We start from the raw sequence: 24,332 nt of genomic DNA, 5'->3' as shown, positions 1-24,332 counted from the left end.
TTGTTTATCCTTCACATCCCTTCCCAGCCTCCCCCCCAGTCCCAATCCTCCTCCCCCCCCCCCCCCCCCCCCCCCGCACAGACATTGTAAAGCTCGTTATGGACATGACAACTTGTACTTCTCATTGTTGTAACAGGTCCACCTGTATCCTTAAACGACTTGTTTTTCCCCATCTCCTCCACAAGTTATACTGACATCAAATATAATGAAAGCAGGGTTATACTGTGGGGGAGAGACATACAAAGCAACAAAGAAATAATCTTATAAATGAGTTAGAAACACATGCATGAAATAAAAAAACATTAAAATACATATCTAAGGGTTCATTTTCCTAACATCACATTATCTGACCTTTTCCGCTTGACTCATACATATACTAGATATTGCAAATAAGGGAAACCATGGGGCCTATGTTTCTTTGGGCCTGGCTTACTTCACTTAATATAAGTTTTTCCAAGCCTTTCCATTTCCTAACAAATGGGGCAATGTCATTCTTTCTGATGGAGGCATAGAATTCCATTGTGTATATATACCACATTTTCTTGATCCATTCATCTACTGAGGGGCATCTGGGTTGGTTCCAGATCTTAGCTATGGTGAATAATGCTGCAATAAACATAGTTGTGCTGGTAGCTTTAGTGTGGTCTTGTTTGTAAACATTTGGGTAAATGCCCCAAAGTGGGATTGCTGGGTCATAGGGGAGTTCTATGTGGAGTCTTTTGAGGAACCTCCATACTGCTTTCCAAAGTGGTTGAACAAGTTTACATTCCCACCAACAATGAAGTAAGGTTCCCTTCTGTCCACATCCCCTCCAGCATCTGTTGTTGTTAGAGTTCTTGATTTTTGCCATTCTAACTGGAGTGAGGTGGTATCTCAATGTTGTTTTGATTTGCATTTCTTTTATGGCTAGGAATGTTGAGCATTTCTTCATGTGTCTATTGGCCATCCTTCTTTCTTCTTCAGAGAAGTTTCTCTTTAAGTCTTTCGCCCACTTGTTTTGTTTTTTTTTTTTTGGTCGGTCGTGGGGCTTGAACTCTGGGCCTGGGCGCTGTCCCTCAGCTCTTCAGCTCAAGGCGAGCGCTCTACCACTTGGGCTACAGCGCCACTTCCGGTTTTCTGGTGGTTTATTGGAGATAGGAGTCTCAGGGTCTCTCCTGCCCGGGCTGGCTTTGAACCGTGATCCTCAGATCTCAGCCTCCTGAGTAGCTAGGATTACAGGCGTGAGCCACCAGCGCCCGGCTTTCACCCACTTGTTTATTGGGCAGTTGTTTCTTTGAGGATTTGTTGTTGGGGGGTTTAATTTTTTGAGTTCCAATTATATTTTAGATATGAGACCCTTGTCCGTTGTATGGCTAGTAAATATCTTTTCCCAATCCGTGGGCTTTCTATTGATCTTGCTAGCTATGTCCTTTGCCATGCAGAAGCTCTGCAACTTACTGCAGACAAACCTTTCCAAACACTTGAATCCTCATACAATGAGAACTTTAATTTCTCAGCAGTAAAAGTTTCTCATCTCACCTGTAATCCTAGCTAATCAGGAACCTGAGATCTAAGGATTGAAGTTCAAAGCCAGCCTGGACAGAAAAGTCTGTGAGACTCTGATCTCTATTACCAGCACAAAGCAGAAGTACAACTATGGCTAAAGTGGTAGAACACTAGGCTTGAGCATAAAAGCTTAGGGGCAGTGCTCAGGCCCTGAGTACAAGCCCTAGGACCAGCACACAAAAATAAGTCTCTCACCTCCCGCTAGACTATATCTCATCTCATGTCAAATAAAAATGTAGCAACCCCCAAACAGGAGAAATATTATTCCAAGGGAAGCGATCATAAGCAAAGGAGAATGGCCCATCCTCATATCCCCTACATTTTTGAGTCCTTGGTTCTCTCAGAGGCAAGTAGGGATTGGTTTTAGTTTTGGTGCTGGTGCTAGGGCTTGAACTTGAACTCAGGGCCTGGGCACTGTTCTTTATATATATATATATTTTTTGCTGGTTGTGGAGCTTGAACTCTGGGCCTGGGCACTGTTCTGAGCTCTTCAGCTCAAGGCTAGCACTCTACCACTTCAGCTTTTTCTGTATATGTGGTGCTGAGGAATCGAACCGAGGGCCTCATGATGCAAGGCAAGCGCTCTACCACTGAGCTACCTTCCCAGCCCCTCTTTAGCTTTTTTTATACAAGGCTGGTGCTCTGTGACTTGAATCATACCTCTACTTCTGGCTTTTTGGTAGTTAATTGGAAATAAGACTCACAGACTTTCCTGCCCGGGCTGGCTTCAAACCACAATCATCAATTCTGAATCTCCTGAATAGTTAGCATTACAGGTGTGGGTTATTTATGCCTGGCTTATTAGTTCTGAATGGGAGAACCCACACACACATACAACCCACCTTCACAAAGGACTGCATGTAGTCTCACCAGAAATCACCCATCTGAAACCTTTAATCACCTGTAACTGTCAATCACCTGATTGTGAGTCAGCAAAAGGACCTCATCCTCTGAGGTCACTTGTGCATCCACTGCAGCCAAACCTATGTTTTTCAGTAAATGCTTAGCAGTCATTTATTATTCATGGAATCCAGAGAAAGAGATATACTACAAAACAAAAGCCCCTGTCTCCAGAACTCTGCCACCAAATATTTGAACAAATGACTGCCATCTACATAAAGTTGCTCCTCAGTGAGCAAGGTGCTGGACCTGGATGAGCCAGACAACAGTGCATATGTCATTGGCTTGCCTGAAATTCACAGTCTAGGGATGAGACAGATAATTAGTGAACAAACAGTTAAAGACATAATTTCAGATTGGTTAGCTGTTAGGAATAACAAACAGAAAGAAAGAAAGAGGAACATACAAAGCAGCAACAAAATCACATGGTACATTATAAATACATTGGAAAAAATAGCAAGAAAGAAAAAGAATATTTGTGTCTTTATCTTGGGGTTCCTCCTGCACGGTATAACCCCTATTTTCACTGTATTTGATGTCGGTGCCCTCCATCTTGTATATACACTTCTCTAATTCGGGAAGAGAAAGGGAAAAAACAAAGCGCTTAAATAAGGATACAGGTTGACCCATTGTAAGAATGAAGTGTACAAAACACTATGTTGAAAATGAACTTTACAACTTTGGTGGGGGGGGGAGGGTAGTTGTGGAGGTGGGTGGGAAGGGATGGTAGGGGAAAACAAAGGAGGAGGCAACAATGTTCAATAAGAAATGTACTTACTACCTTGCTCATGGAACTGAAACCCCTCTGTATAGCATTTTTACAATAAAAATGTACAAAAAGAAAGAAAGAGAAGGGAGAAGAGAAGAGAAGAGAAGAGAAGAATGTAGCCTAGACTGATCAGGGAATTATAATTGCCATGTGAATGTGGCTTCTCTGGGGAAGGGATATTTAAGATGAGACTGAAGCCAGGCGCCAGGCACTCAAGCCTGTAGTTCACAATTTGAAGCCAGCCTTAGCAGAAAAGTCTTCGTGAGACTCTTATCTCCAATTTACCACTCAAAAACGGAAGTGATGCTGTGGCTCAAGTGGCAGAGCACTAACCTTGAGCACAAAGAGGCTCAGGGTTAGTGCCCAGGCCCTGAGTTCAAGCCCCATAACTGACAAAAAAAGACAGTTTAGAAAATGCAGAGACAGGAGGGAAGGAGGGAGAGAGACAGAGAGAGACAGAAAGAGACAGAAAGAGACAGAAAGAGAATATTAGTGAGGACCAGGGAACCAAGGCTCACGGGCACTTGGGCCCTGAGTTCGCACAAACAAGCATATTTATTTGATTCACACAGGGAAGGTTACCATGGATACATGCAAAAAATAAAGCATCTATATTAATATTACAAGCAGAGCCAAAACAGAGTTTTTGTGAGAGACATTGGTTCTCTTATTCTTTTGAGACAGGAAACTGCCCAGGGAACATCCAGACACGTATTCCACTTTATCTAGCCTTCAAGGTCCCTAGCACACAAGATCCAGCTCCTAGCCTTTCCACCACTAAGCGGGTGGGGAGAGGGTTGTCGGCATTCCAGTCTCTTACCCTCTTCAGAGCTGTCTGTTTGAACCTTTCCATGATCAGATCTCAATGTTCCAAGTGCTATCAAAATTGTGTTCCAACCTATCAAAACTTTTCAGCTCAGCTTCGGAGTTCCCTACAAACAATCTTGATCCCTGCTAGCTAGGATTTTAGGCATGACAGTTGCTCTCAACCCTGTGGAACATTTTCCTTTTTCTTTCTTTTTGTTGGTACTGGGTGCTATGCAGGCACTCTACCACTTGAGCCATGCCTCCCACCCAAAACATTTCAAAATAGAAAATATGAGTGGAAAGAGGCAGTAAGAAATATTATGTCCAGGGCTGGCAAGGTGGCTCAGTGGTCGAGTGCTTGCCTTGCGTGCATGAGGCCCTGGGTTCGATTCCTCAGCACCACATAAGCAAAAAGAAAAAAGCCGGAAGTGGCGCTGTGGCTCAAGTGGTAGAGCGCTAGCCTTGAGCTGAAGAGCTGAGGGACAGCGCCCAGGCCCAGAGTACAGGCCCCTCAACCGGACCCAAAAAAGAGAAAAGAAATATTATGCCCAGTGTGTTTCAGTTTAAATGACCTGTTTCAGGGGTATATAAGTTATCAGTGACAAATTCAAAAATTAATGAGCTCCATCCCAAAATTGAGCATAAGGTTTCTAGAGCTTTCAGGTAGCATCTAGCAAGGGAAGTGGGGATAAAACAACAGAGATAGTGACTTGGACTTGGAACTTTCTTTCAAATACATGTATTTACTTTTTAAATAATTTTAAGGCCTAGTATTTTGAGAACTTTCTAGTATTTTGGAATTTTTGTGAATATTCCAGTATTACAAATGTTTGTTAATCCTGTTGTTTACCTGACAAAGTTGAAAGTCAGTAAAACCTTTGTCTGAAAACTTGACAAGTGCCAGATTAGTAAGAACTTCACATATGTGAGGCCTTGGGTGCTTGTCTTTGCAGGCAGCCAAGAAGGAGAACATAACTGCCTGAGTCTCACACCTCAGTCCATCTTGAGAAAACTGAAGTGGAGGTAGGGTGAGGGATGACAACTCCTAAAGGTGTGAAAACCAGGCTGAATACTTGAGCTAAAGATCAAGGTTCAAAGACAGTCCAGGCAGGAATTGATCTGAAACTCATCACTACAAACTCAGGGCTTGAGTTTGTGGAAGAATCCAAATAGGTGTGTGTTTGTGTGTGTGTGTGTGTGTGTGTGTGTGTGTGTGTGAGAGAGAGAGAGAGAGAGAGAGAGAAAGAGAGAGAGAGAGAGAGAGGGAGAGAAAACTATGGTTGGAAACATTGAAAGAAATTAAAAGCATAGAGAAGGCTTTAGAGTTTATCAGAAAGGCAGTTAGAGAAGTGGAGCTGTGGCTCAAGTGGTAGAGTGCCAGTCTTGAGCAAAAAAACTAAGGATAAGAGGTCAAGGCCCTGAGTTCAAGCCCTCATACTGGCACATAAACAAACAAACAAACAAACAAACAAATAAGAGAAAGCCACATGGATCTCCTAGATAACAACATAGAGCCAAACCAGCAGTAGAGCCCTTACCTGACAGGTTCCACAGTCTTTTTATTAAATAACTATGCTAGCTAGACTTTTTGTTACTATGACAAATACCTGAGAGAAGCTATTTAAAAGGAACAATGTTTTGTTTTGGTTCATGGTTTCAGAAGTTTCTGTCTTTGGTAGCTTGTCCCCATTATTGTGGGTCTGTGCAAAGCAGAGAATAATGGAAGAGAAGGGGTAGTGGAGCAGAGATGCTCACTTCTTGACAGCCAGAGGGGGAAGGGAGAGAGAGAGAGAGAGAGAGAGAGAGAGAGAGAGAGAGAGAGAGAGAGTAGGAAAAGGATGAGGAAGAGGAAGAGGAGGAGGAGGAGGAGGAGAGGAAAGAGAGAGGGCATTTAGAACCTACATCTGAAAGCTTCCATCACCTCCCAAAAATGGTACCAGCAGCTGGGGACCAAGCCTTCCACACATGAGCCTGTGGGGGACATTTTATATTCAAACTATAATAATCAAACAATACAGCCAAGCACTAGTGGCTCACGCCTCTAATCCTATTTACTCAGGAGGCTGAGATCTAAGGATCAAGGTTCAAAGACAGTCCTTGAAACTCTTAACTCCAAATAACCAGCCGAAAATGTCAGAAGTGGAACTGTGGCTCAAGAGGTAGAGTACTAGCCTTGAACAAAGAAGCTCAGAGACAGCACTTACACACACACACACACACACACACACACACACACACACACACACACACAATCTCCCAGCACAATTCCTCACAACACTTTGATGTTGTTTTTATTTTATTTAAAAAAAAATTTGTACTAGTCCTAGTGCTAGAACTTAGATCTTAGGTGCTGTTCCTGAGCGTTTTTTTTTTTTTTTTTTTTTACTCAAAGCTAGCATTCACTCTACTACTTAAGCCACAGCTCCACTTCCAGCTTTTTTGGGTGGTTAATTGTAAACAAGAGTCTCATGGACTTCTGCCCCAATTGGCTTCAAACTGCAATCCTTAGCTCTCAGTCTCCTGAGTAGCGGGATTACAGCCGTGAGCCACTGGCATCTGGCATATCTTTCTTTAAAAAAATGTTTGTGCTTGTGTGTGCGTGTGTGTGTGTGTACCAGGGCTTGAACTCAGAGCCTACACTCTAGCTCAGTTTTTTTTCAAACAAGTCTAGTGCTCTAGCTCTACAACTTGAGCCACAGCTCCACTTTCAGTTTTTTTGGTGGTTAATTGGAAATAAAGTTCTCAGGCTGGCTTCGAACCATGATCCTCAGACATCACTCACTCTCCTGACTAACTAAGATTACAAGCATGAATTACCAGTGCCCAGCAAAATGTTTAGTGTGTGTGTGTGTGTGTGTGTGTGTGTGTGTGTGTGTGTGTGTGTGTTGTGTGCGTTCAGCTTTTTAAACATGGCATAGAGATCAGAAGATGAACTCTGCAGTAACTAGAAACCTTGGCAAATCATTTAAATTCTATGAGTCTGGGTTTGCCTATTTATAAAACAAAATAGTGATAGTACATGCCATATAGGATTGCTGATGAGATTTAACTCATTTGTAATGCAATGGGAATCTAGCTTGGCACACACAGTAGGCTACCAGTGCATAGCAGTGTCTATTATTATTTTCTCCCATTAAGTGCAAATGCAAATGAATGTTGGGTTACCTGGGCCACATATATTTCTTTGAGGCTAAATTATAAAACCTCTGGGCTGGAAAGAATGTTAAAGATCTGATACTTTCACTTAATTTGATGCATGAATAACACCAGAACCAAGGGAAAAGATGTACATTTGAGGAAAAGGCAAAAGCTTGTGCCAAAGCAAAAGGTGTGAAAGGAAATGATAAGGAATTTAAAGTGGCTGCAGTTTCAAATGAGTGAGCACCCATATGCCCTTGTTGGAGGGGTAGGGAGATAGGAGAAAGATGGGATAGGAGATGGTGCAATAAATAAGGAAAGATCTTTATGTCATGGTCTTTAATTTCAAAGTCAGAAGTTTGGGCTTTATGTTGACTGAAAGCACCATCCCAGGAAACCATGTGGACACATAGTCATGTACAGAGAAGGAGGGACAGAAAAAGCATTTGTCATTGTCTAGGGAGCTTCTTACAATCAGAGGGGCTAAGGGCAGGATTTCATGTGGATGTGAGAGCAGAGGATTCCATTATGGTGGGCTAAGATTTATGGCAGCTACCTGAATAGGTAAGGGGGCCTACTGTTGGAATGTCAAGGTGTGAGAAAGGAGGCAGATCATCAGCTGCCAGCACCAAAAAGGTCCTTTGTCAGCCAATCTGGGGAAAGGAACATGTCAGGCTAATACTAGCCACCATGGTCCATTGAGAATCTAATGTGATAAACTGATATATGAATTGAAACCCCCTTATATAACTACTTAAAGATAATAAAAATAAACTAAAAAATATATGTGAGCCAGGGACTAGTAGCAAATGCCTATAATCCTTGCTACTCAGTAGGCTATGAGGATTATAGTTTGAAGCCAGCCTGAGCAGAAAAGACCATGAGACTCTTATTTTCAGTTAACCAGCAAAAAGCTAGAAGTAGAGATGTGGCTCAAGTGGTAGAGCATTAGCCCTGAGTGAAAAAAGCCAAACAAGAGTGCAAGGCCCTGAATTCAAGCTCTGGTACTGGAACACAAGAAAAGAGGAATATGTGAGCCATGTATGTAGCCTAAAATATTCTAATAGCCACAATAAAAACAAAAGACAGAGGCTAGGGCATTGCTCAGTGGTATAGCACACACTTAAATGTATTTTTCATCCCTAGAAGCACAAAAATGCAAAAAGAAAGAGATTGATTTTAATATATCCAAAATATCATTTCAATATATCATCTGTTGGGAGACATGAGTTCCTTGAGCAACAGTTTAGAACTTGTCACCTCTGCCTGAAGACCTTAAGGCAGCAACAGTCTTGTGGTAAGGCATAGTTACTTATTTTAGACTTTGAAGCTAGAACAAAGCGCTCAGAGAGCTTCATTTGCAAATCATACATCTTCATGTAAATTGTGAGCTGGCAACCTCCTGTCAATAGCTCAAGTTCTCTCCTTGCCTTTACTTTGTGCAAATGCCTATATAAATAAATGCATTGAAATATGTTGTGTGCTGCTTCAGTCTCTCAGAACTTTGGATGCTGACAGCCCACACAGTCCCAGCTTTCTCTATTCTCTCTGTGTGTGTGTGTGTGTGTTTTCCTCAATCTCCTACCGTCTTCCCTCAGAGATATCCTGATCCAGTTGGACTGCAGCATGTCATCAATATAAACAATTATCAATGACAATTTACATTTATTTTTTGGACACTGTATTATGAAAAAATCTGGAGTGTATTTACAATGATAGCATGTCTCAGTTGGGACCCTTTAAGTGCTCAAGAGGCACATGTGACTAGGGGGCTAGTTTTTGTGTGGACCTATTTATGCATTGGAACAAGAACTCTGGTGGATCAAAAAAGGAGCCAATTGCTTAGTGTTAGGAAAATAAAGGAGAAAGGAATGAAACAGGCCAGTCTCAATGTTTCACAGGCTAGGGGTATTTATTGAAGAACAATGAGGGGCACAGACTTCCCATGAGCTTGGAGGCTGTGTCCAGTGGGTGGGGTTGGATTTAGGGCTTTTATGGAATCTGAGTAAGGAGAGAGGGCTTACTTGAGTTTAGTATGGAGGCGGGGGGGGGGGGGGTGACTGCAGGTGTGGGCAGAGAATAGGGTAAGTATTCCCTTATCCAAGATCTCAAGGTGTTTTAATGTTCAAACAGCTCCACATCTGTCTTGCCTAGATTGTTTGATCTTCACAGGATACAATTCTCAGTCTTCCAACCTCTTAAACCTTTCCTGGCCTCACAGCTCAGCCTCTGAGCCTTACAGGCTAGGCCCACATCAAAATGTTTACAGCTGGGCTCAGATCTGGTTGCCCTGCCTGTGTCAGGCAGTCTGGGCATATCTTTGGTGGCTCGCCTGAAGTCTGTATGACCCTGGGAAAACTAGATGGGGGTCAGTCCTTCATAGTCTGACTTTGGATACATAGAACAATTGGGCCAAAGAGGGGAGAGGTAAGTCTTTCGTATAGGGTCTTTGGATACATAAAAAGATTGGGTAAAGAGGAGAGACCAGAGAAAGAGGTTAGTGGTTGTCTTTCCTGCTGATATACGGGCGTCATTTTAGGTGTCAGTCTCCCATTAGGATGCGTGTGGGTCAGGGTCAGGGCCTCTTCTCTGTTGAGGAACTGGAGTTCTGTGGGCATTTTACCTTCTTTAAAGAGTTTGTATACTGTGGCCATGAAGAACTTGGTCACCCTCTGGGATGTGAAAGTCTGGATATGTTCCTGGAGAAAATCAGAAAGACAGTTGACAAGACTAACATCACTAGTAAAATCATGACAACTGGGCCCAGGAAGGGAGCAAGCCAGAGACTCCGGGACATCCAGGAGTCCTTCTACTGAGGAAGAGGAGGAACATCTATCCCAGGGGACCATGCAGATGCAGGCAGGCACAGGAGAAATATTATTATAAGGTTTATTAGAGGAGGCATATTTCCCCCAAGAGGGAGCACTATCCAGGTAGTGGGAAGGTCTGGGGACAGGAAGCTAGAGGTGGGTGCTCAGTTGGGTCTGGGCAGAGAGAGGGAGTGGCCAGCTGTAGGGCGGCAATTCCAAGGCAGGGAGGAGCTCAGGTATGGGTAGAGCTGAGGCCCAAAGGTGGGCATAATGCTAACAAACAGGATGCCTCATACTGGGTCTTTATATTTTTCTAATAGTTGTTTGTTGTTTTTTCTTGCAATGCCCAATTCGTTAGCATAAAAACATCACTCTTCCCCCAGGAAAGCACAGATCCCTCTCTTTTTGGCTACTATTAGATCTAGCCCTCTAGAAACATAGGGCTTTGGAGGACCATTTCAGCCAGTGAGTCTAATTGCTTTTGTAAGTGAAGTAAGGAGGCTGAGCCTAAATAATTTCTTGCAGCCATTCTGATGCCTAGGCAGGAGATGGGCCATTCACCTGAAAGGCCTAGAGGTGAGAGGCTATTCACTGAATGCAGATGCCTAGCTCAAGGTGAGCTAGAAGGGCTCTGCTTCAGAGAAATGCAGATGTCATCTTGTTTTTATGGTGGGGAAGTGTGATGCCCCACTCCCTTCAGGTGATAGGCATACTTGGATCCCTGGAGATGGGGGCGAACACTTGGCTGATAGGTTGCTGGACCTGTCAGTCCAGTGCCTGGGATTAGGAATTTCCTGTGACCCTGTCCGCTGCCCAGACCCTATTTAGACCAGGATAAGACCCTATTTAGACCAGGACAAGCATAGGTGCCAGGATACCATGCCACATGTCTCTGTATTCATGTCCTATGCTCTGTCCTCTGGCTCATCTCTGGTCATCATGGCATCCCAATGCAGCTCTCCATCAGAGCTGAACTGGTTGTTTTTGTTCTATTTTTGCTTTCTGGTCTGTTTCCTAGCTGTGTTAAGTGTATTTGTGGGTTTCAGACTTTTGTTACAACAGGCAGTCTGCAGACTGCTAGTGCTGTAATAAAGACTCCAAGATTCCATCCTTCAAAATGTGGCTTCTCTGATAATTTACCTTACAACATAAGATGTCAAGGGTTTATTGGATTAGGGAGAGGGCCCTGTTTATCTCAGCTGATCAGTGACTATGTTGGATCTGTTGTAATCCTATGGCTATGCTCCCCACCCCAGACCTCAGGAGGTTATCGAGGCCATGCCTAAGAGTACAAGCAAAAGGACTGAGATCCTTTTTCATCTTGGGCATTGCGTGAGATAATCACCAATCTCAGGGCCACACAGGACATTCAGATCCAGGTCTAGAAAACCCATGTTACACTGTTTCCCTGCATAACAAGTATGGACTCCTTTAGGGCAGGCAAATTATGTGCTATTGGGGGCCAAGGCCCAGGGGACAGGAGGATGCAATTGAGCCATTGCCCCACACATTGAGATTCCCCAATTACTTGAACTGTAGACTCTGAGGTACATGGGTTACTTGTGGTAGGTAGCATTGGAAAGTGTGATTTGGTTCAGTCCTACCCTCACATAAGATTGCTGACTTGCCCATATGCATATCCAGCAGTCTTTGGCTAAGTCTGGATTTGCCTGTTTAAAAAGCTCATGGCTGGAATTTGCTAGCTCTAGGAGCTGGAGCAAAGACAAGTAGGGGATAAGGTAGTCTGTTGAGGGTGGGGATCTGGAAGCTTTGCTTGTGGGTTCCAAGGATCTAAATGGTGACTCTTACTTATTAAGGTAGGAAACATTAGTAGGAACAATAGTTAGTCAAAAGATTTGCAGTGAAGGGGATGGGAGATAGAAATACCAAATCACCAGACAATCCCGAAGCTCCACTCTCTCCCATGATTCTGAGGAGGAAATGGTTAGTTCCCACAGTATACCTCCCATTGTTGTAGAGAAGGCTAGACTCCTCTAGAAGTGAAGCCCCCATAGACCAGTGTTTGAGACATGCCCGGGAAAGGTCCCCATATTTATTCCAAAGTTGTGGCACATGTCCATAGGCTGCTATGTTTTTTTGGATCATCTTCACCAAGGTGCATTCCGTCTGGTGTGAGACAAGGTTGTGGCTCCCTGGTCCCTGAAGATTTGCAACATGATTGAGAGACAGAGATGAGTCTAAACCTTTTTTTCTCGAGGGTCTCATGTGTATGACCTGCAGTGTCAGAAGGAAAGAGTACAGGGTCCTTTGAGGGGAGGGCATTCCTTCTAATCCAGGATGGTGGATCCTGAGGTCAGAGTGGCTGTTGAGTTTCTGTTGAAGATAGGCTGTGGTTAGGGTGTGATATCCAAAGAACAGAAAGGCTGTAACAAGGTCTTCCTGAGAAGGCTTAGGGGCAGGGAGCCTTAGAGGCAGAAAGCTTTACGGAGAGCTTTAGGAAAATGCTGGAAAGGTGTGAGAAACTTGTTCCCCCTCAGATCAGTCTATAAGAGTAGTTGAGATTAGTTCAAGGAGGAAGGTAAGGGGAGTTGCTGGTATGAGGAATCAAGGGGGCGCAAAACACCTGAAAGGATTTAGGAGGAAGTATAGTGATATGGTGGAGGATGTAAAGATGGAATATCATATTTGACTTGGATTGTGTAAAATGGATAATGAATGATTTTGAGATATAAATGTAAGTGTGCTGTGGACAAGACTTCCCTGGTAACTTGTTACTTTAGTAGTAACTGTAATTGTAACTCTGTAACTCTGTAACCCTGTAACTCTGTAACTCTGCTGCTGTTTTCTGAGAAATGCAAGCCCTAACTGAGCAGAACCATCACCACCCTTTGTTCTATTCCCCTGCTTCCCACCAGCAAAACCTTGGCAGGAAATTTAAACTTAAGGTGCGTATTTCTCGTAATAGTCATTGGCTAAAACCAACACCCAACCTCCCCCTTTCCCTGCCCTAGCCCAATGTGCTTAAAAGCCCATGTGGGCTGGCACTTGGGCTGTTTCCTGGGATCCCAACTCCAGGTGTAGTCCTGGCCCATCAGCACTTTTCACTCAATAAAATCTTTTGCATTTTCACTGCAGACTGAGTGGTCTCACTGCCCCTCCCCACTACAATAGAGCCAAGACATAGAAGGTAATTTGTTCAGGTGTAAAATAAGCAAAAGTTCTTTGTAGCCAGAGTATGCCAATGGCTTCTGTAAGTTCACCAGAAGTTGAGAAGTTGAAATATGTTGGGATGCCAGCATCCAGCAGGTGGGTGAGGAAAGTCCTGAAGTGAAGAAGAGTCAGGGCCATGCGGATAATCTGAAAAAAGTAAAGTGGAGTTGATTATATTAGTGTTTTCTGGGACTGGAGGAAGTTTGGAAAGTCTGAGTTTTGTAGGTTCCAAACTTGTAGAAGTATATTAGGGGTTAGTTTTTTTTTTTTTTTTAAGGTGAGAAAGGTGTACCCATGGTGTGATGTTTGGCTGCGGTGGGAGTAAGAAGTATACTTTTAAGAAGGCCCATCCATTTAGTATCTAGAAAGGAAGAAGGTATATTAGTCAAAGGAGGAGGTTGGGAAATGTACACAAGATCTTCTATCTGGAGTTGGGGAGGAGCAGCATTAGGAAAGGGAGTGGAAAGTTTGGAGTTAATGTATTTCCAGGGTTCAGAGTGAAGGGAGAAAGCATCAGAAGAGAAACCAGGGGGTAAAGAGGGCCTGCCATATAAGTTCAAAGAGCCTTATTTGGCAGGATGCATATTCAGTTAATCACTAGGGGCTAAAGTTTAACTCAGTCTTGTTTGAACTCCAGGGTTAGATTGGTTAAAATTTCCTTAAGGGTTCTGTTATCTCTCTCTGTCTTTCCCTAGGATTGAGGGTGATAGGGACTATGAAACTTCCTGGGGATTTGGAAGTTAGAGGCAACTTGTTGGGTAATGGCAGAAACAAACTGGGGCCCATTATCTGATTGTAGGGAAGAGGGTAGGCCAAAGCAGGGAAACAATTCAGTGAGAATTAATCGGGCTGCAATAGAGGCTCTTTTATAGGTGGTGGGAAATCCCTCAATCCACCCTGAAAAAATGTCCAAAAACATGAGAAGGTATTGTCTGATGGGGGAGTGGGGGAGAGGGTGTGTGGATGTAGATAGGTCAAGTCCACCTGCCAGTCCATGGCAGGTAAGGAACCCCACCTGATGTGTGAGGAACTGGGATGGATGGAGATTTGAGTTAGGGTTTGTTTTCTGACAGATGTCACTGGAGGCCAAAAGTTCTTTAAGGTATTGTCTGTTCTGTGGAGTTGAAGAGTGAGTAGTTCGTAAGAAAGAGAGAAGAGCTTGATTAGAGGGATGGAAAAAGCAGTGTAAATAGTGTAAGGCCTCATCCATTAGGGAAGGTTTTGTAGAAGGCTGGGTGTTAAGGAGAAGCAGCTCAAGGAAGGTCTCTTGCTGGGGAGCAGTGGCTGCTGCTAGGATGTCTGCAAGGTTGTTAAGGAGGGAAATGTAATCTTTTATGTTTTGGTTGCCACAGCAATGTATAATGGCTGCCTGCTCAGGGAGCTGTGCAGAATCCAAGTGGTCTTGGGTTAGGGTGGCATTAATAATAGGAGATCCTTTTAGAGTTAAAAATCCTCTCCGGCTGGGTGATGGTGGCTCACACCAGTAATCTTAGCTACACAGGAGGCTGAGATCTGAGGATCACGGTTCAAAACCAACTGGGGCAGGAAAGTCCGTGAGACTCTTATCTCCAATAATAATAATAAAAAAAAAAAAAACAGAATACCAGAAGTAGCACTGTGGCTCAAGCGGTAGAGCGCTTACCTTGAGCTGAAGAGCGCAGGGACAGCACCCAAGCCCAGAGTTCAAGCCCCACGACTGACAAACTATAAATAAATAAATAAATATCCTCTCTCCCTCCAAATTAGGATGTTGGAATGAATGATGTTATATGCATATTTTGAGTTGGCGTAAATGTTACCTTGCCAACAGGCAGCATGGTGGAGGGTACATATTAGAGCAACCAGCTCCACCTGCCGTGAGGTGGTATGGGCAGGCAAAGATTTTACTTCTATGTGTACAGGATGGCTTGGTTCCTCTGGGTTACATTGAATAATGGCATATCCTGCTGTATAGGGGGAGCATCTAAGGGAGCTGCCATTAATAAACCATTCAGGGCTTTCAGGGTGGGTAGGTCTGAGATATAGGAGAATGGATTTAAAGAGAGATCTAAGGTTTCAGAGCAGGTATGTATTGGAGGTTCCAGTTACTGGGCTGAGATGGGCAAGAGGGTATCAGGATTTGGAGGGGAAGTTTGTTCAAAGAATAGGATAGAGTCAAGGAGAAATGCATGAAGAGTTTGGATTTGGGAGGGGGGGCAAGGAAAGAAAAGCTTTATGGCTGAGGAGGTCCTTAAGGGAGTGAGAGAAAGTGGAGAGGGCTGTGGAGGGAAATATTTTGGGCCTCAGGGATTATAAGTGCCACAGATACTAGAGCTTGGATACAAGGGGGCCACCCCCATGTCACCAAGTCTAGTTGTTTGGCTGGGGGTATGCTGGGGGGGGTTAGGTGTCTCCTCCCTTTTGACAGAGAATAGCTAATGCCTTCTTTTGTTTCTATGTAATAAGTGAAAGAATGTTTTGTTAAGGTTGGGGAGGGAGAGGGTAGAAGCCTTGAGCAGAGTGCACTTAAGTTAGCAGACAGGAATAGAGCAAATTGGGGGAACAGAAGAAGCTCCTTGAGGGGCCACTTGCTAGTGGAGTACAGAGGTGGGCTATGAGAGAAAAGTTGGGGATCTAGATGCAGAAGAAGTTAAAGAGGCCAAGGAGGGCCACGAGGTCTCATTTGGATTGAGATGGAGGATAGTTGAGGAGTTCCTGAACCCTATGGAGAGGTATCGTTCATCCCTGTTGGGAAAGGGTTAGTTCCAAATATGTACCTGAATTTTGGCATATCTGGGCTTTGTCTTTGGAGGTCCTATAACCCCAAGAAGCGAGTTAAGAAGGAGAGTAGAGTGTTTGACACTTAGGTCAGTGGAAGGGCTGCAGAGAAGAAAGTTGTGCACATATTGAAGGAGAAATTTAATGAGGCCAAATCTTGTAAGGCTTGGCCAAACTAATGGGGGCTATCTCAGAACCCCTTAGGAAACACTGTCCAGGGGAGCTGCTGGGCCTGGAGGGTTTCTGGGTTTTCCCAGGTAAAAGCAAAAAGTGGCCTTGAGGTGGGGTATATCGGGATAGTAAAGAAGGTGTCCTAAAAGGTCAAAGACTGAAAAGGGAATTAGGGGGTATATGGGAAAGGAGGGTATAGGGATTAGACACAATGGAGCATGTGGGGATTATTGTTTGGTTAATTTTATGGAGGTCTTGAACTAAGCAATAGGAGCCATTCGGCTTTCTGACTCCCAGGACTGGGGTGTTATGGAGAGAATGAATGGGAATTAGACAGAGGATAATGGGTTTTATTCCTTGCAGGTAGTGGAGGAAAATGGGTATTGGTCTTGGGTTACGAAGGGTGTGGGGTCTTTAATCTCTCAATAAGGACAGGTTGGTGGTGGGAGGCCACAGTAGAAGATGTGAAGTGTCGCAAATTAGGGGGTTTACTTCAGGGAGGAGGCTTGGAAGGCAGAGGACTGGGTTTGGTGAGGGGGCTCACTTGAGTCTAGTTTCATCTGCAAGAAGAAAATAGTGGTGGATTGTAAGGGGAGTATATATAGGGAAACTTTCAAGTTTAGAAATAAAATCCCTTTCTAATAAAGGTAGAGAACATTGAAGCATAATAAGAAAGGAATGGCTGAGAGTTAAGTATCCAAACCAGCAGGGAATGGCATGAGTGTGGAGGGGCTTAAAAGGAGTCCCTGTAACCCCCACAATTGTTAAAACTGAGGGAGTGGAGGGGCCTCTTCGGGAGGTTAGAAATGATAGCAACGCCCCAGTGTCCTAAAGCAAAGAAACATTTTCTCCTGTCACCACACTTTGACCCTAAGTTCCACAGAGCTGTGAGAAGGTTTGGCTTTGGGTGAGGAACCCAGGCTTCCTCACTGTGGGAGGGGAAGTATGGAGGACAGGTGGTTGGCCCAGGGTGGGGCAAGTTGCTAGGCACTCACATTTCTGTGTTCCCGTTGTCCATAGCTAGGGCAGGCCTTGCTAGGGGGTTTCAGATACTGATACTCCTTAGCCCAATATCCCAATTGACTGCATCTGAAGCAAGGATGGGGGGGACTGACCTCACCTCCTTGTGGCTGAGAGGGAGGGCCCTGAACTAGCAGCCCTGGGGGTGGTGGACTGGGCGTTTTGGAAGGCGTCTGCTAGCAGCTGAAAGTCAGCTTGGTGCTCCTTCCTGTCCTGTTGTCTCTCTTGTTCTCATTCCTTTTTAGCTTCCTCCTCCCTGCCATTTAAAACCTTAAAAGCCAAGTCTAGAGGCTCATTTTTTGAAGTGGAAGGCTCCTTTTCCAGGCACTGTAACTTTTTCCTTATGTCAGGTGTGCACTGGCTCATAATGTGAACATGAAGGAGTAGGGTACCCTCTGTGGAATCAACATTAACATTAGTATGCTAAGTAATGGCCTCTGAGATGCAGTTAAGGAAGAGGATGAGGTTTTCATGGGTGCCTTGGGTGACTACCTTAAGTTTTTCATAATTGACTCTCAAGTGGATGTTTTCTTTTTTTTTTTTCTCTTGGTCGTGGGGCTTGAACTCTGGGCCTGGGCACTGTCCCTAAACTCTTCAGCTCAAGGCGAGCACTCTACCACTTGATCCACAGTGTCACTTCTGGTTTTCTGGTGGTTTATTGGAGATAAGAGTCTCACAGACTTTCCTGCCTGGGCTGGCTTTGAGCAATGATCCTCAGATCTCAGCCTCCAGAGTAGCTAGGATTACAGGCATGAGCCACTAGCGCCTGGCTTCAAGTGGGTGTTTTGATGCATGCCCTCTGCCAGGCAGGTTACCATGAACTGAAAGTACTCAGAACCACTGGCGTTGTTTTGATAATTTCAGTGGGAGTCGCTTGCAGGGACAGCCACTGTTCCCAGGGGGAAGTGGGCATTTTGTTCATTTAGCCTATCAGTGTAATCCCTGGATGACTTTAAAATGTGCTCTTTTTCATCTGGCGTTAGAGTCAAATTAAGAAGGTGCTGGAGATCATGCCAGGTTAGAGAGTACAATTGGAAAATCCTGGTAGACTTTTTAAAAAATATATATAATGGAGAGGACTGCTTGAAAATGAGTCCAATCTTTGTTCAATATAATCCACCTCATTTAGGGTGAAAGGAACGTGAACTTGGGTGGGTCGGTCCTGTCCTGCTACCTCACAAAGGAGAAGCATACAAGCTGTTTTAGAGCCACTGACAAGTGGAGACTGAATGAAAAGGGGAACCGGCAGGTGGAATGGGGTAGAGGGAGGATCTGAAGCAGAAGGTAATTGGGAAGTACAGGCTGGAGGTTCTGGAGGTTGGCAGTTTCAGGAGTGGGAGTGGAAGGAGTGGGAGGGGAAGGATGGGGTGGGTAAGGACGAGGCTCATTGCTGTGGTCGAAGTTCAGGAGACTAAGTGAAGAAAGAGGCTGTTTGCGGGGGTGTTTTAGAGTTTGAGGAAGGTGAGCAGCAAAGGAGAATTTGTGAGGCAGGACAGGATGAACAGAGGGAAGGTTTACAATGTAGCAACCTCAAGCATATGGAACCTCAGACTCTGCCATTTCATTGGAGAAAACTCTTTACATCAGTAAGAAAACTAAAATCAAAGGTTCCGAATTCAAGCCAATGGTGGACATTGTCTAAAGGATAGTAAGGCTAGATTTCAGTAGATAAACAAGTCAATATTTTTGACTGTAACTCAGTCAGCCCAAGAGTCCTAAGGTTAGGCCACAGGCAAACCAATGGGATATCTCTTGGAACAGACAATTTGGAGCCTATTTTGAAAAATTTGGTAGGACTATGGAGTGACCTGTCCCACTGATTCAGATGTCCCTGATGCTTTGGGAAGTTAAATAATTAGGAGAGGGAATCCCCAAAGTCTTAAAGGGTGCCAGGGGGTCAGCAAAATGTGAGAGACTCAAGTCTTTGGGGACCCCACAGACAGGGAGCAGGGGATTTCCCCCCAGATCTGTAGGGGACTTCTTGGAGTCCTCTGGTCCATGTTGGGGCACCTCTGCCATTGACTAAGGCTGGTTACCTTGTCCTGAAGTCTTCTGGGTGGTGGATGGAATCGGTCTAACAGCAGAGGTCCTCCTGCCTGGAGATTAAGAGTCCGGGGACAGAAGAGAGGGTATAGTAAGCCCAGGGTGGAGAGAGGCCTTGGAAAGAGGAGGATAGGAAAAAGTTCAATGAGAGGTGGCCAGGAGGCAGGTGGCCCCTTGGCAGAGGGGACCTAGTTACTCCTGGCACTTTACCTCTCCCAGGTTTAGGCACCAAATGTTAGGAAAATGGAGGAGACAGGATGGAAACAGGCCAGACTCTCTCTTTCACAGGTTGACTGTTTATTGAGGAATGAGAGATACAGCCTTCCTGCTGGCTTGGAGGCTGTGTCCAGGGGAGTGGGGTTAGACTTAGGGCTTTTTTGGAGTATGTGTAAGGAGACAGGGTTACTTGAGTTTAATATGGAGGGGGGTAACTTCAGGTGTGGGCAGAGACTAGGGTAGGTATTCCCTTATCCAAGGTCTCAAGGTGTTTTAATGTTCAAACAGCTCTACATCTGTCTTGCCCAGACTGTTTGACCTTAACAGGATACAGTTCTGCCTTACAGCTCAGCCTCTGAGCCATACATGCTAGGCCGACAACTGAATGTTTACAGCCAGGCTCTGGTTGGATTGTCCTGCCTGTGTCAGGAAGTCTGTGCATATCTTTGGTGGCTTGCCTGAAGTCAGTATCCACCTGGGAAAATAGGGTGGTGGTCAATCTATTACTCAGGATTGCTAGATATATTCACACTGTAGAGTTCAGCTGATGAAAATCAGCCCACACCACATTGACAAATCAGGAAAAAAGTAAGCTTTCAATCCTGGTGCCACTGGCTCACGCCTATAATCCTAGCTACCCAGGAGGCTGAGATCTGAGGATCACAGGGTCAAAGTCAGCCAGGGGCAGGAAAGTCCGTGAGACTCTTATCTCCAATTAGCCATCAGAAAACTAGAAGTGGTGCTGTGGCTCAAAGTGGTAGAGCACTAGACTTGAGCAAAAAGAGCTCAGGTACAGTGCCTAGGACCCAAGTTCAAGCCCCACAACTGACAAAAAAATGAAAACTTCTATAAATGGATCCAATTGAAGAAATCAATTTTTGAAATAGGAGAAGCAAAGGAGAGTGGAAGATTTGCAGGTACCTACTTCCTTCCTTCCTTCCTTCCTTCCTTCCTTCCTTCCTTCCTTCCTTCCTTCCCTCCCTCCCTCCCTTCCTTCCTTTTTCAGGGCCTGCGATTTCTCTGAGAGCCTATTTTGTGCTCAAGGCTATTGCTCTACCACTTGAGCCACAGCACCACTTCTGGCTTTTTCTGAGTAGTTTACTGGAGATAAGGGTTTCACAGACTTTCCTGCCCCAGCTGGTTTGAATCGTGATCCTTATATCTCAGCCTCCTGAGTATCCAGGATTACAGGCATGAGATCCTGCCACCCAGGATCCTGCCACCTGTCCCACCTCTTACCATTCTCTTGTCCTCTGGTTACCAGGTAGTTCTCCAATTAGGGTGGTGTGACAGTGGAGCAACCTGGAATGGAAAACTTCAGAAACCAAAAATCTGCAGAATCTTTTTTTTTTCTTATTCAGTAGTGTTGCAACTCTACAAGGAGAACCCAAACTCAAGGCTTTGTGGGTTTTGTTTTCACTATTTAAAGTTTCTATTTCTTCCTACCCCCAACCTAAACCTTCCCTAATAGCTCAGACACAGGTCAGTCAGCCTATTTTCTGACATGGGTCATTTCTGGCTCCAGTTCAACATAAACTGAAGGCCAGGGAATCAGAAAGTTCTGGGAACATAATGCGAAATAAGCTCAGGAAAATGGACTCATAAAGCTATAAATATAAACTCTATGGTTTACCCTTGACCATTGCATTAGTTTTATAATCTTAAGTAGCAAAACAAAGACTCTGAACACTGAAATAAAGGTAAACCTCACAAACTTGCTTTTATTTTTTTTTTTAACACCACAGTTAACATTCAACTTGACAGCAGCTACAACTCAGGATGCAGCATTACCAAAGCTTCCCAGAACCAGTTTATATTGATAGTAAGTTCTTTAAACGAAGGAAATGGTTGTCCACTGGGTAGTGTACATGCGAACCAAAATTTCAAGATTTGGGAATAAACACTTGCTGCTCTGATCTTGTACTCTGCTGCTTGTGTTTATCAGTTTATGCTTAGAAACCATTAGGAGTTTGGGCCTTTTGCCCCTGTCCACTCGAAGAGGCTGCTGGTTGTGCTGCTTTCTGCTTCATCATTGTCCAATCAAATGAGTAGTCATACTGCAGATTCAGGGTCCTGAAGAGGATACGAAATAGCTGCCTCAGGTACATGTAATCCGGAGCTTCCTCAAAGCGCAGACCACGACAATAGTTTAAGTACATGGCAAATTCTACAGGGAACCCCTTACATAAAACTTCAACTGGAGTGGACATCTTCTTTTCACTGATCTTCTCGTATTTCTGTTTCTTTGTTGTAGCTTTTAGTCCCTGCCATGGGAGGCTGGTTCTATTAAAATACATCAAGACATATCCTAATGATTCCATATCATCTCGGCGACTCTGCTCAATACCAAGATGTGCATTGATGCTAGCATACTGGGCAGTACCCGTGAGGTTTTTATCTTCTCTGTATGGTATGTGTTGTCTTGTCTTGTTGTCTCTGTACTTTTTGGCCAAACCAAAATCAATAAGGAACAACTGGTTTAATCTCGAGAAAGATTGGTATTGAGAAGTAGCCTGTGTTGTGCTTTTCTTCTTGCTCACTGGGGATGATTCTAAACACTTTCGGTGGTGACGCCCAATACCCATGAGGAAGTTGCCTGGCTTAATGTCTCTGTGGATAAAATTTTTTGTATGCAAATACTCAATTCTACTAATCATTTGGTCAGCTAACAGAAGTACAGTTTTCATGGTGAATCGCCGTGAACAGAAATTGAAAAGATCTTCAAGGTTGGGTCCCAGAAGATCCATGACTAGCACATTATATTCCTTTTCCTGGCCATACCAGCGTATGTGGGGGATACCAACGCCACCTTGAAGAATCTTATACAGTTTACTTTCATAGAGTAGCAGGGGGTGTTTGGCTTTCTGAGATTCTAATTTCACCGCAACTTCCTCCCCATTGGTGATATTAATAGCCAGATAAATGTCCCCAAAGGAGCCAGCCCCTATCTTCCGCACTAGTTTGTATTTCCCGCCTGCTATAAATTTGGTCTTGGTGATGATGTTGCTGCTGCTGCTCGCCATACTGAGACACAAAGATGGAGGCTGGGACTAAGCAACGATACCTTTCAGGGGATGATGGAAGTTTCTGGGGCTTTGTCCGTCCGGTAAAGCTGAGGCAGGCAGCAAGAGAATGGAGGTCTTTGCTGGCTTCACAGGGACAAGGAGAACCTGGTCACTGCTGCTCAGTCAGGTTTCGTTTGGTCTTGTTCAGTCAGGCCACAGTCTGTGAGGGGTGGTCGCAGTCGCTAGGGCTTGGTCTCTGTCTAGGCCGCTGCCGCTGGCTTGATCTCACCGCGAAGTCGCGGGCTGAAACCAGGCAGGGTCAGTTTCGGTGGCGGTAACGCGGCCACCACTGCTGCCCGGCTTGGGCCCCAAGGGCCCCGAGTCACTCCACCCACGCCATCATCTTTTTGTCTGGCTCCAGCCACCACAAAACGCTCCCAGGCCCTGGGAGCCGCTCGTTCAGAGCGCGGGAACTCAAGTTTCGTCAACCGAGCTCGCGCACCCAGGAACTTCTGAGGTGAGTCACGTGTGTGGTAAAGATTCTATTCCCTGTGCAAGGCTTTTGAAAGCTGAACTGCTATTGGTTGAAACGCAGGCAAGGTGGGGCAGTTGCTGAGGAGGAACTGTCTCCACTGTTGGGGGAGGGGCGCAGAGGCAGTTCTGGTTTCTGACTCATGGAACTTTTCTGTACTTGATTGTGACAGTAGTTCCATCAATCTATATGTGTTAAAATTCGTACAAATAGGGGAAAGGAAGCAGAGATTGACAGAGTGGGTAGCATTGATTGGAATATATTATAAACAAGTATGGAAAGGTAATAAAATCTCGCTCTTTATAACTAATGCAAACCAATTTTTATTTTTATTCTTTTTTTACTATTATACAGGGGCAGTACCAGAGGGGTTACCATTTCAAGCTAATTTTTAAAAAAAAGGTCATAGAAATATAAACCAAAGAAAGAAAAGCCAATTTGGGAGAATAATAAGGAATTTATATGATATTATACTATATATAATATATTATATACATTTTATGATATATAATTATATATTTTATTTATGGTATATATAATACTTATATACTTACTCATATATAAGGTACACTTTATATTATATAATAGCATACATTGTATAATACTGTTATATACTATATAATATATAAATATATCATATATATTATTGTATATTATTATATATTATAAATATATCATATATTATAACAAAATATATTATATAGCATATAATATGCAATATATTATATAATACTATCTAATGCTATATAATATATAGTATATAATGTGCAATATATTATATAATACTACCTATTATAATCTATTAGATAATATACATTTTATATTATATAATTATATATTACATATTATGTAACATATTATATAATTATATATGTATATTATTGTGAGGGCTATGGAGCCTTTGAGATTGCCTGGCTTCAAATTCTGGTACCAGCACTACCAATGTGACACCTAACACATGACTTACCATCTTGGCTTCAGTTTCTTCACCCATCAAGCATGGATAAGCCTAGTTCCTGCCTCCAGAGGTTGCCTTGGGGTGAAGGTTAAGGGAGATAATATATGTAATGTATATGAGTATAAGTCAACATTAGATAGATGTTCAATGTAAGGGCCTGGGGTGTGGGAGGTGAGTGAGAGGACCAAAACAATCATCCTGTGAATTACATTTGAGCCATAGTGAGATACTTGGTGTGAATTTATACAGTTATATTAATTTTAGTTTTGATGGACACATAATATTTGTACATATCTGGGGTACAGTGTGGTGTCTGGATATGTGCATGTGAGCACGCAAGCCTATGCGCATTCATGTGGGCACTGGATTCAGGGTCTTGCATTCTTCCTTGGCTTTTTTGTTCAAGGCTGGCAGTCTACCGCTTAAACCGCTTAAAGCACACTTCCACTTTCTCTCAGATTCGTCTTCCCAGGCTGGATTTGAACGTGGT

General features: G+C 43.9%; 1 protein-coding gene across 2 annotated transcripts; it reads right to left on the bottom strand.

Moving 5' to 3' along the window:
• Nucleotides 1-1,260: 1,260 nt before the first annotated feature.
• LOC122121043 (casein kinase I-like) lies at nt 1,261-22,370 on the bottom strand. 2 transcript variants are annotated; one of them, XM_042695268.1, is made up of 3 exons: nt 21,406-22,370; nt 2,488-2,495; nt 1,261-1,271 (listed from the first exon to the last, which is right to left on the bottom strand). In XM_042695268.1, the coding sequence occupies exons 1-2, from the start codon at nt 22,368-22,370 to the stop codon at nt 2,489-2,491; spliced, it is 972 nt and encodes a 323-aa protein (XP_042551202.1). In that variant the 3' UTR covers nt 1,261-1,271; nt 2,488. The 2 variants fall into 2 exon arrangements, with proteins under 2 accessions (XP_042551202.1, XP_042551201.1); XM_042695267.1 differs by lacking the exons at nt 1,261-1,271; nt 2,488-2,495 and having other exon boundaries at nt 21,300-21,831; nt 21,907-22,370.
• Between the last annotated feature and the right edge of the window lie 1,962 nt (nt 22,371-24,332).

This window comes from Dipodomys spectabilis, unplaced genomic scaffold (assembly GCF_019054845.1).
Source record: "Dipodomys spectabilis isolate Male_0828 unplaced genomic scaffold, ASM1905484v1 ptg000180l, whole genome shotgun sequence".
Lineage (NCBI taxonomy): Eukaryota > Metazoa > Chordata > Mammalia > Rodentia > Heteromyidae > Dipodomys > Dipodomys spectabilis.
This window is presented reverse-complemented; position numbering and strand designations above follow the sequence as displayed.